A 13099-nucleotide genomic window follows, 5' to 3' on the forward strand; every position below is an offset into this window, starting at 1 on the left:
CAAGTAAACAACTGAAAAAAGTGCTCGAAAAAACATTTGAAATAATTAGCTGAAGGTAATGAAAAAAAAAATCAGTTAATTAGACAGTTAAATATAATTATCTAAAATGTCATGTCATGGATATCTGAAATAGTTAGCTAAAGATAATAGATGTATAATTGAAAGCTAAATGTATGGATATACAGTTGATATAGCTAAAAGTAATGAATTTAAAGGAAAATATATATTTAGATATAAAACCACCCCCCATTTAGACATCTGAATATATTATTATTTATTTATTTTTGTTTGTTTTACAGGTTGCTCACAAAATAGTTTCACAACTATTATTTTTAATTTTATATTTTTCTATTAGTAGCACCTCTATTCCCTCACGCATCACTTTTCCAGCAGCATCACTCCACATAAACAGAACCTGCTCAGATCTGACCTGCAGTACTGCCTATAGGGGTACAGAGGTTAGAGAGAGTTAAATGCAACAAACATGAACTAGATTAAACTTCAAAAACCATCAATGTCCTTCCTGATGCCAAAGAGCGAGAGAGACAGACAGTCTGATGCCACAGTAAGCGACCTCCTGTTAATACACCTCTATTTGCCTTAGCATAACTAGGTGTGCCCACATGAAAACACTTGCGACACGCTACCTGAAAAAGACGGAGAGTGACTTCTCTTTGAGTTTGTGCAGTTCGTATCTAAACATCTGTTAATGACTGACCAGTATTCAATACAATATAGTAGAATAGTTCTGACAACGTGTCAACATGAATGGTGAGGAGGGGAACTACCCCATCTAGAAAGCCCTTCAATAGATTCTCAAATTAATGCAAGCTAATAAAATAAACCAGATAACGTGGGCCACAACCTGAAACTTGCTGACTTCTGCTTTTCCTGTGTAAATAGGAGGAATTTCTCTACACTGTGTCCAAACCGTCACAACGTCAACATTGTACATTATTTAAAAAAAAGTCTTAAAGAACCCAGACTTTGTATTTTTAATTCTTCAAAGTCAGTGTCTCCAGAGTTTCCAGAGGTGTGAGTACTTGTTGGCTGCTTTTTTATCACTCTCTGAAACCATATCAACTGGATTTAGATCAGGTGATTGTGGAGGCCAGGTCATCTGATGCAGCACTTCTTATATGGTGTGTTTAGGGTCAGTGTCCTGTTGGAAAACAAATGATGGTCCCACTAAGTACAAGCCAGATGGGATCGCTCAAGAACACTGAGGTAGCCATGCTGGTTCAATGTGCCCTCAACAACATCTTTATCTGCACATCAACTCCACACCATCACAGCTCATCCTTCATACTTCACAGTGGGAACCACACAGAAGGCAAAAAATGTCACCAATTAAAACTTGATAAGGCAGTGTATGAGTCGAAAACCAGTCCAGGTCCCTCCCTCATGAATTGGATAAGAGAATGCCAAACGTATACCAAAGCTAAATGTAGCTACTTTGGAAAGAATATACTAAAAAAAATGAAAATACAATACATATTCTGGGTTTTTAAAATACCTTTTTGTTGACTACATAATTCTATATCCCTTTTCCATGATACATTTTCATGTGTCATTATTAATGTACAATGATAAAAAAATGGGGAGTTTTTTTGTAGAGGTTCACTGAGTTTGATCTCTGTCCAATCAGTGAGTGGATTAAAACAGATGTTGGTTGTCTTACACTTTAAGTGTTGTACACACAATTATATCACCAAAAATTAGCAAGGATTCAAAAATACTGAGACGCCACATGACTTTCTGTGGTGCATCACAACAGACTCTGAAGCTGCACCTTCTTCATTAATTAACTTATAATAAAAACCCTGTCTGATCCTCAGTTCGGATATAGTCTCAAATGGTTGCTGCCACAGTCAGTGTGCACGTTCTTCAGTATATGTGGTCGATGTATAGAGGCAGATTTTTGAAACCCAGTGAGGACACACTTTAGATAAAGTTTAAAGTTCAAACTCTCCTAAACTGTCATCCACAGAGCTGTTGGGCCTCTCAGGAGATGAAGTGTAAAATGATAAAGGCCTGATGACCTTTGTGTTGCTGCAAGGGGGGTTTCCAGTTTGACAGAACAGGATGAGATATAGTGGATTCACTTTTTGCACACTTACCAATCAATCATCAATTAGTAAGTCATAATTCATCAATTGATTATCCTTACCGCTTTTCCTCTCAAGGATTGCGGGAGTGCTGGAGCCAGCTGTCATTAGGTGAGAGGCGGGGAACACCCTGGACAGGTCAATAAGTCACAATAATAAAGTGAAAATAATCATAAAATTCTGTGAACAAAATTATTCAGACCTTTAATTCAGTACTTTACAATAGAGTTTTATCAGAGCTTTGATTCTTCTTCTCTCTTCAAGCTTTTAACACCTGTATTTTTGCAGTTTATCCTTTGTGACAGAGTCAAGCTAAATGTCCAGGTCTGTCCACAGATGTTCGGTGAGGTTTAAGTCAGTTTTTTTATTTTTGCTGGGCCACTCAGAGACAGTGAGAGTCTTGTCCTGGAGCCACTCAAGAGTACTGTTGCAGTGTTCTCCAGATATAGTGCTTGGAGTTCTGCCTACAGAGCTGAATTTTTGTCCACGTGCCCTCAGTGTTCTTTAAATGCACTTTAGCAAACTACCCCGTGGGCTGTTGTATACCTTTTACTAACAGTGGGGCCACTGTGTGCCTGGGAATACAGATATATACCTTTGATCTACTCCTCACTACAAAATGTTAGTTCTTTGTACGTCATGACTTGTTTTTTTGTCCTGATATGCAGTGTGAATTGTGGGACTTTTTATGCGCTGGTGTTTACCTTTCTAGTGTTGATTGAATGTCCAGTCTATTTAGTTTACCACAGCTGGACTCCAGACTCTCCAGACCACAGCAAAGCGTCAGAATACTTTTGTAAATGTGAAATTTCTTGACAAAACAAAATCACATTTTCACTTTGTCATTGTGAGTTATTGAGTGCTCGCTGATGGGCTTGAGTTGCAATTGAATTGCTTTTAAATTTCTGAATACCTTGTGGATCTGCTGTAAAAGAACCCCGTCAGACTGTTTGTCTTTGACCAGGTTCAAGGACACACAGTTTACTCCTGCAGTTTGTCATTGCTCATCTGGTTTCAAGCCAGTTTCATCTGGATGGCCGTCAAAGCTGCCAGAATACGTTGGAAATTAGTCTGAATAGTTGATTTTGGAGTGATATGTGTGTCTAACTTGTTATGTAAGGAATTACATACTAGCAAACAGTAGATAACGCACACAGCCTGTCACCAAAATGTATTTATACTGTATTAGTGTTCTTCTTACAGCCCAATCGGAGTACAACAACAGTTTTAGTATTATTTCCACCATCTTTGCCATCAAACAGTCATGCCCACCTCCAGACAGATCTCAGAGCTTCTCAAATGAACTCCAACAGTAATTACTATTGTGCTCCCTGTCTTTTACTATAGCTCAACGATTGGCTTCACCCACACAAAGAATTTGACATATCAACCAATGTCTGTTAGCAAGAACACTACACAGGAGGTGGGGTGCAAATCTGGAGCGGTGATTGGCTGTTTCATCCCACCAGAGGAGCTTTAGTCCAAGAAGAGGCTGCTCTGTATTTGTGTGCATTTATATGTGTGACGAGAATACCAGCAGCCAAACAGACACACGCATTTCGAAAGTAAGAGTTTTGTGCATTGTGATGTGTAAAATGTCAAAACTACAATGGCTATATATATAATTTTAGCATTTTAGTTTACCACATATCATGCATTATTTGATCAATATTAATTGTAAAATTGACTGGCCAGTGTGTTTTCAAGCTCATAAGGACAAAAACAAAACAAACAGGCAAACTCTATCGCGCACACAACCCAGCATATGGTTGAGCAGAGCAGCCAGAGGGAGTGCAGCAGCTGGGCTCGTGGAGTGTCATCCTATCCCATCTATATTCCAGCCCATTTTGAACCCTCAGCAGATTCCTATGTAAAGCTGCCACCAGTGAGTGAAATATCACCACAGTAACACTCCAGCAATGCACTTTCATCACACATATTCTGCAGGAACATGACAATATGTTCTCTTACGTCAATGACAACTCGTGGAAAAAATATAAAGACAAAGCAACTGAAAACTGACAATGAGTCTGAGAGTTCCTCTATCGTATTGACACCACTTAGCTTAAACCCTCTTGATTGCTTCCCTGATTTTTGCACTCGACTCAACACTGCCTTTTAAAGCTTCCAGGTCCGGTGGCTACAAAAAGGGTTATTTCATAGAAAACTGAATTAAGTATCAACAAAGTTACTGTTGATTTGGTTTTGTGCAATAATCTAATCAATTAATTGACTTGTTGTGACAGTGCACCATAAAAATAATCTGCCTCTACAAATGGCTGTCATATACAGAAAAAATATATTTGAGCTAAGACAATAATGACAGCGATAAAACTACCATTTATTATATTTATCAACTATCTAGATGCTCTATTATGTCATTTTCAAGCAAAAAGGTAAAAATTAATTTAAATAGAAGCCCGAAATTCTTGTGTAGTGTAAAGAATTGATATTGAACTTGTATGGTAGTAAACTTAATATATTTGTGGTTGACTCAAACAAGCAATCTGAAAATGTAAAATTAGGCTCTGGAAAACAATAACAATTATTTTATGGTATGTTATGAACAAAACAATTAATGGATTAACTGAGACATTTTAACTGAGTTAGTTGCGGCACGAAGCAGTCTTGTAATGTCACTAACCTACTGCAGAGGCCAGTGTTGCTCTGAGAAATAACAGCTGGTGACCTCAGGGCCTTTGCAGCTACTGGACTGACTTAGAAATAATGACAAGCTACATCTTACAAGGGCACATTTATTACTTCTACTGATTTCCACTAATATGTACATACTTCAACAATTAAATATGACATAAAAATAGTGTACATCCATTTAAAATCTAAATTGTCATTGTTTGTCATTATTCTGAAATAGTGGATTACATATTATTGAATGCCATATTTATGGATGTTAAGAAGAACATAACTGATTAAATAAAGATACTGTTAGACTAGGAAGTCGAGGAAACAGTGCTCTGCAACAGCCGAACCTGGTACTGAACATTCAGCTCAATGTGAGCCTTGTCTTTAAGGAATTCCAGTCGTGCTACATTCACATAAACAAGGCTTTCACTGTGATTTTACTAATCTTTTAGGGTTTAGCGGGTTTAAGGTGTTAGTTGAAGACCATAATTTCTCAACATTAGAAGCGAGGCACAGTCTGGTGAGTCCCACCTTTTTATGTTGTTGGGCATTATTATTAATGTTATCAGTATTTTCTTTGTGCTAAATGGTTCATGGACCAGTGAATTTCTGCTTTCTGAACTCTTTCTGAAATATCTGCAGTCTTTTTGGTAAACATATCCTGTGAAATGTTTGCAAACCAGTGGTATATTTAAAAGTTATTCTTACATGTTTCTTACAGGTGGCGCGTGGAGCAGGTTCAGGGCCATGGTGACTGTGACCATGGTCCTGAAGGCAGTGAGCCTGTATGTTGCAGAGCTCATCAGCTCCATCACAGACTGGTTCCAGACCAAGCCAGCATGGGCCAGCCTGGAAGTGCTGGAGAACACAGACCTGAAGAGCACTGGTGGCGGTGAGTTTAAAAACAGAGACATGATGAATGTTTTAATTTGGAAACTTACAGTGGCTAAAATAGTATGTGAAACCCTTAGAATCTCATGATTTTCTTCATTAATTTGTCATAAAATGTGATATTAACAAATTAATATAATATAATTTAATTAGCCTAAAATAATAATTTTTTTAATGTTTTATTTCTTTATTGAGATAAAACATAAAAACCTGGATGAAGTATGTGAACCCTCAGAATTATTAACTGGTAGCCGCCCACTTCTTGGTGATGTAGCCACAGTCCCAAAGTGTCTCCATTTGTAGATTGTTGATTAAGTAGCTCTAGTCCACACACATCAACATATCTTTGTAGACTATTTTCAAATTATCAATTATGGTTTGCATTTTATTGTGCTGCATTTCATCTGCTAAGCATATTTGGTACCATGCTTTTTATTATGTTAGCGTTAATAGAGGTTAATAATGACTGCAGCCAGCTCTGTTGTCTGACTCTTGATGTGCTTGACTGTGTGATTACTATGTAATAGTTTACCTAATATACATTTAACATATCTATTCTTTAATCCTTCTGAACTTTATAACTATTAAGTTGGACTGAAACAACCCTTGAGAACTTGCGTTGTTAACTTACGAATTCATTAAGGTTCATCTTTCTTATTCAGTCCAAGAGGAGCACAAGGCCAAAGCTCTGTGGGAGAAGACTGGAGCTGTGATCATGGTTGTTCGGCGACCTGGATGACTATTGTGCAGAGAGGTATGAAATGAGACACTCTATATGTAGTAATAAATACTCTGCTGTTACCACACTACTTAACTCTCATGCATGATATTTGATCCTCTATTCTCTGTCCAGGAGGCTGCTGAGCTGTCCTCTCTTCAGTCCCAGCTGCAGGAACTTGAAATCCCTCTCTTTGCTGTGGTAAAAGAAAACCTTAGCAAGGAGGTAGACTGCTTCAAGAAGTACTTCTCTGGGATGGTTTATGTGGATGAGAAGGTCTGCTTTCGCAAAACCGTTAGCTTCACTTTGAATGACAATGGATAGTTGCATCATTTAAGTTAATCAGCTACTGATTGTGTTCTCAGAGAAATTTCTACGGCCCTCAAAAACGGTGGATGTTTCTCTCCATGTTTCTACGTATTGGTGTGTGGAAGAATATCTGGCGGGCCCACAGGAAGGGCTTCAGGGGAAACCTGAGAGGAGAAGGACTTGTGCTGGGTGGAGTCTTTGTTATTGGGCCAGGTGATGAGGTGGGCTCCAACTTGCAGAACAAGTATCTTTAAACAAGTGTACCGAGGTGTTTTCATTGGTTCTGATTGTGTTTCTCCCCTAGGGCATTTTGCTGGAGCACCGTGAGAAGGAGTTCGGGGATAAAGTGAACATGTTGGCAGTGCTCAAAACAGTCCGCAAAATGAGAGATTACATGGCAAGATAGACTTCAAAATCTGAATGAATGCATTGCTTTTTTAGAGTGACGTCATGTGATAGATGCAGGCAGCATTTTCCCACATGCATGTCTTTTAGTCTAAGGCAGGATATTTTAAAATCACAATAGAGCATTGAGTACATCATAGCATTCCCATATTGTGGCAGCATCCACATTAATTTTATGGGATGTCACATAAAATGTACCATTTCGACTGTTTATTGACCCATTTCTGGTCTTGCTTGTGTGATGGGTTTTGTGCATTTAATGAAGATCTGTTTCTAAACTCGCCTGACAGAACAGCTCTGATGTTAAATAACTTAGCACACAAATCCAACACTGTTAACAGGACAGTTTTGTCTGGATACGATGGAGAATAAACCGTTTAAATGCTGTTTGTGTTGTCCATCCATGCTCACACCTGTGTATTTACATGCATGATGTTTCAAATCGACCATCTCTTGCTCGATTAGTTTCCCCTGCTCTCTGGATCGTTTAGTGCGCCTGCGCCCTATTTACAAAGTGGAGCAGGGAGGTGCTGTTTGTCGCTTCATTGATTCTGGTGAGTGTGTCTTCATTATTAAACAACTTTATTAACTTAATAAGAGCCTGACGACTTAGAAACAGCAGCATGCGTCGCTGTGCTGTTGCTACTTCCACACCAGTAAATAATCCTGATAAGCTGAGCTAAGTGCTAGCTGCTAAATGATTGACCGATGGCTGAGAGGCGGTCGTTTCAGTCTGTGCTGTGTAAAGTGGGACAGTAACTTTGTAGGGCACTGTTTGTGTTTGTTATGCAATAACAGGTGCATTCGGCCGCAGTTTAAATTAAAGCCATCAATTAATGTCACTGATTAAAATAACTAGAAATGATCGAGGTCGACCTGCATAATCTGCAGTCTGCTTCATCTCCAGGTATGATCCTTCAGCTCTGAGAGGAACAACTTAAATGTAAACATGTAAAAAACATGCATTCAAAATGATTACTTAGTTGTATAATATTTAATATAAAGCCAGAATAAATACGAAATAAGAGATGATCAGGCTTAGAATAAAAGTCGTAGCACATACATAACAGGTACAAGTAATGTTAGATATGTTGGATAGGATTTTTCTGCAAATAAAAAATAAAAAAAGTTTTATTAAGCCACGGGAAAAAAAAATACAGTTTTAATTTGTTTATTATTGTTATTGAACACTGCAGATGTTATATTTATATATATAATATATATAAATATAACATCTGCAGTGTTCACACAAATATAAATATTATTATTATTATTATTATTATTATTATTATTATTATTATTATTATTATTTGTCTGGTTTACAAAACATCAGAAAAAGTGAAGAAATTTTCCTCAAGCTCAGGGTAATGTCATCAAATTTTATTTTAGGCTGATCAACAGGATAAATCATAAAGATATTTAGTTATGATAATATTTGCATTAAAACAGAAGCAGCACTTTTTCCACTAAGTGGAAATATTAATATCTTGTTTGTGGTTGAGGTTAAACTAATTTTAACTGTGATATGTCATTTGTGACAAATCATATTTTAAAGGTCAAAATCAGCTTTACTTTGCTTTAAATTCATCTAAATCTTTACTGGTATCATCTTTATTAATGTGTTCGAATATATAATCTCAGCAGTATGTGTGAACAGATATGTCTAGTCTGTTCATCAGCATTGTGCAACACTGCTTTGTGTCTGGCAGGGCCTGAGCTATGAGCTCCTTTGACTACTTGCTCTGCAGAAACAGTCAAGAAGTCTAGATGCTTCCTTGCTATAGGCGTGGTGTCTCATTTCTTTTCACACTTTTGTCGTCCGTGTTGTAAAGTGTCATGCATCAAATGCATTTGAGGCATTTGAAGTTTGCATCAGGATGAGCTAAGTCTCATGAGAGAAAGTATTTCTTCGTATTTTGCAAATGGAGACAAGTTAGTATATTATTTAAATTTTTCAGCTGGTGATAGACATAAGATCGATTTAAACATTCTTAAAAACAGTTTTCTTTATCGTGTAATGTCTGCTTATTTTGTTATTTTATTTTATTATATATACATGTTTTTGAATTTCTGTGTGTAGTATATTTTAAGCCGACTTATTCATTCTATATGCATGTGTGTGTGTGTGTGTGTGTGTGTGTGTGTTTGTGTGTTTACCATGCATAGCAGAGCTTAGGGTGCAAGAATGGGAAGTTTGTTTGCAAATAGAGAAATACCCTAGTCATAACCCAGTACGAATATTCAGATACAGAAAGAACAGAAAGATAATTTTATTCTTAATGTTTTTGCATTCATTTTAAATTGCAATGCAAAAACAGAAAATGTTAAATTCCTTTTGTGAGCATAAATATAACCTGTCTGACTGGTTTAACAGTAGGTGTAGTCTTTTGAAGTCTTTTGAGACTACAGTTTGAAGATCATTTTTTTTCCTCTCTCTTACTCTGTGTGTCTATGAAAACAAACACAAGTCCATTGAAAGTGGAGCTCACAGTAGAGGGGCTTTGTATTGTTTTTTTAAATGGTCTGTGGCATGGCATCAGAGTTTTAATGTTGAGAGAAAAGACTTGTGCTTCTGTCTTCCAGAGAAGTCTTGAGGCTGTGTGTAGCCAGAGGACTCTTTCTACCGTCCCAATGCTGGCTCTGTCCAGATGTTCTGCTTTGAAGAAAACGCTCTCTGTGCGCTGCTCTGCCCTATGTCTGGGTCGTGTTACCACGGGCAGCGAGCCCTCCACCACAGCCATATCCCAGTTTTTAAGACCACAGTCTGCTCTGTTTCACCAAACTAAAGCCAATTCCAGTCCCGACCCAAACAAGCCATCGTCAGGCAAGGACATATTTGACACCCTACACAATTAGCTGCTCTGTCCTAACCCCAAACTCCATGTAGACCCATGGTGTTGTAGAAACAGTGTGACCTGCAGTTGTGACCTGTGCACTCTCTCTGTGTTAGAATGGCTTTAGATGTTCAAGGCTTTTAAAAGTAAAATAACTGGATCATAATGCAAATTTTACTTTCAGGTACTGTAAAATGTTTCGTCAAGAGTTCTGGACATAAAACAAAGTAGTTTCGCTGTAAAAATGCATTCAACACTCAAAGTAATGTTTGAGTCTTTTTTAAATCATTTGTAGACAAAAATTAATTTGATGGTGTTTTTTTTGGGCTCTGGATTAATTGCTGTGGAAATTTGTTCACCCTCTTCTGACATTTTAAAGACCAAACAAGTAATCCAAGTTGACAGATATTAAACAACACAACAACGATATTTGTGATTTTTATTAAATGTAAAATCAAATATTTATTATAATGATAAAAAAAAATGGTACAGACCAGATCTGTCTAATTCAGTATGACCTATCAGAAAACGAGCCAGCTGTGTTTTAAAAAAATAGCATCTTTAAACTGGTTATCCTGTCATCTTGTCAAGCCTTAACTTATCTCTGCAGTAGGTATCTGAGCTATTTAATCTCCATCAATAAGTAACTAAAGTGACAAGAGACCACACAGACAGACTGAGACAGCTGTAAATTCAAACAGACAAACTGTACACGGTGAAACCTCCTGGTGTCTTGGCCATAGGGATATTCAAGTGTTCTGTGTGCGAGCCGAAAAGAGTGAAAAATATTCTTTGAGTTGAAATGTGCAAATGTTATCTAGTCTGCTCATCTAGTGATGGAGCCACATTAGACCATGTGAAACAAAACCACAGCAGCTACACAGTCAAAGTAAAATTTCTATCTTATGCCAAACTTGTGTGTAATGCTTTTTGTGCTGCAGTGTTGTCCTGGTCTGGTCTGGAGGGGGATCTGTTTGAGATGGGGATGTGGTCGCTGGGTCTTGGCGCTGTAGGAGCTGCCCTGGCTGGGATCTTTCTGGCCAACACTGATCTGTGTCTGACTAAACCTGCCAAGGCATCACTGGAGTACCTTGAAGACGCTGACCTGCGCTGCACCCTAAATGGTAGGTCGGCTTGTTGCATGTTTGAAGGCCTTGTGCATGCAGTGGAAGCGTTTTTATGTAATATTTAAAGCAAAACTGCTTTCTAGTATTACAGAATAAATAGATCTAATCTACTTTCAGACTGCATTGCTGTTAAAAAGTATATTCAACATGTGGATATTCGGTGTGAACAAGAGCATTTAACTTTTACTTCATTTGAAGGCTACACCTTTTATCTTCCACACTAGCCTGCAATCCATCAAGAGACTTCTTGTTTTGTCTGCAGAAGACAAGGTCATCAAAGCGAAGAGTCTGTGGGAGGAGAATGGTGCTGTGGTCATGGCCGTACGACGACCTGGATGATTTTTGTGCAGAGAGGTGATTGCATAATGAAAATAAGAGTCGAGGCTGAGTGTATCTGACACTTACATTTTTTCCTGATTTTTCTCTATCTGCTCTGTCTCTGTAGGAGGCCTCGGAGCTGTCCTCTCTCAAGCCCCAGCTGGAAGAGCTCGGGGTCCCTCTGGTCGCTGTGGTGAAGGAGAATATTGGCACAGAGATTTCGAACTTCAGACCACACTTCGCTGGAGACATCTATGTAGATGAAAAGGTTAGTAGTAAAGAAACAAACAGGAACTTCTCCTCATGTCCGTCAGCGCAAACCACAATGCTGTTGCATCTTTTTTTAATCTTTTGCCCAAAAAACACTCCAAAGTTTTTTCTGTTTAAACATCAGCAAATCCGGACATAAAAAGTGAAATTAAATTGCACAAGCTGTGCCTTTCCCGCATGTTGGGTTTCTCTCTTTTTGGCTGACTAAAACTAAACCATGTGATTGCAGAAGCATTTCTACGGTCCGCTGCAGAGGAAGATGGGGGGCTTGGGGTTTATTCGCCTTGGTGTGTGGCAGAATTTCGTACGAGCCTGGAGGTCTGGTTATCAGGGCAACATGAACGGCGAGGGCTTCATCCTTGGTGGAGTCTTTGTCATGGGGCCAGGAGATCAGGTAGCGAAGCACACACCAGAGCAAAAATGAGATTTGGCTCAGTAGAGCTTCACAAAACACGTGTTTATTCCAACTGCGTGCTGTGTTTTGCAGGGGATTCTGCTGGAGCACTATGAGAAGCAGTTTGGTGATAAGGTGAACACTGCAGATGTTTTAGAGGCTGTCAAGAAAATTGTTCCAGTGAAATAAGCTCTAAGGCATTAGACAAAGACAGACATGGTGTATTTTGATTAGAACTACGGTTAAGAAATAGCATGTTTAACTTGATATGTATGCAGTCAAATTCCATCCATCACTGAAGTGTTGATATTATACTTATCTAATATTACATCATATACCTCTATCTTTTGCACATTAATTTGCTGTTGGTTAAAAAAAATCAATCTGTGAAATGCAGGACAGGATTTGTCACTGATTATTTCTTTTTGGGAAGTGTTTTTTTAATGACAGGTATTAAAAACAGGTACTGAAGATCTTAAAGGCAGCATTTTAATTCAGGTTAAAAAAAAAGTACATTAAAAGTCACTTGAAATCTGCTCTTTAGAGAAGCGCATAATTCAGTTTTATTTTGATTAACATGAAGATTAATATATTAACAACTGTTACTGTGTTACTTTAATTTGCTTCTGCTGGTCAGCTGCATAAATGGGCCTCCAACATGGCAGCGTGAGTGCTGTCTGTGTGTGATAATGACAACTTGACTCTAAACTCAACACTGAGAGGAGAAGGTTCGATGCTTAAACACACTGGTTTAGCCTCTGCTGCCATGTCGAGGAGTGTTTATAGCACCTGTTGCACCTATGTGTTTGTGTAGGTGAGACTGTATGTACTCAAGGAAAAACTAGCTGAAAATAAAAGTCACCTATTTCCAGTGTAGTGGTTTACTTTAACATCTTTGGAGCAAATTATTAAAACATTCACATTTATTAATAACAAATTTATTGAAATGTATGATTTTTACTAGTGCAATACCTTATTCTTTAAATCCTGTGTTTTGCCCAGTCACTTTTATTCACACATTTTTCTAGTAAATAAATCAAACCATTATTCAAATTGGATTGATCAAAGCTACAGAAACAGAA

General features: G+C 38.0%; 1 protein-coding gene and 1 pseudogene across 5 annotated transcripts; both read left to right on the forward strand.

The window, feature by feature from the left end:
- Positions 1–5498: 5498 nt before the first annotated feature.
- On the forward strand, positions 5499–7377 carry LOC113158393 (annotated as a pseudogene).
- Positions 7378–7542: 165 nt separating this feature from the next.
- On the forward strand, positions 7543–12937 carry selenou1a (selenoprotein U 1a). Of its 5 annotated transcripts, none has more exons than XM_026356725.1 (7): positions 7599–7628; positions 9658–9898; positions 10850–11032; positions 11298–11389; positions 11481–11621; positions 11853–12017; positions 12111–12937. In XM_026356725.1, exons 2-7 carry the CDS (start codon positions 9706–9708, stop codon positions 12204–12206), a joined length of 870 nt encoding a protein of 289 aa, XP_026212510.1. In that variant the 5' UTR covers positions 7599–7628; positions 9658–9705; the 3' UTR covers positions 12207–12937. The 5 variants fall into 5 exon arrangements, with proteins under 5 accessions (XP_026212513.1, XP_026212510.1, XP_026212509.1 ...); XM_026356724.1 differs by lacking the exon at positions 7599–7628 and adding an exon at positions 8568–9006; XM_026356728.1 differs by lacking the exon at positions 9658–9898 and having other exon boundaries at positions 7543–7628; positions 12111–12932.
- Positions 12938–13099: the final 162 nt, after the last annotated feature.

The sequence above is a fragment of the Anabas testudineus genome, chromosome 15 (assembly GCF_900324465.2).
Source record: "Anabas testudineus chromosome 15, fAnaTes1.2, whole genome shotgun sequence".
NCBI lineage: Eukaryota > Metazoa > Chordata > Actinopteri > Anabantiformes > Anabantidae > Anabas > Anabas testudineus.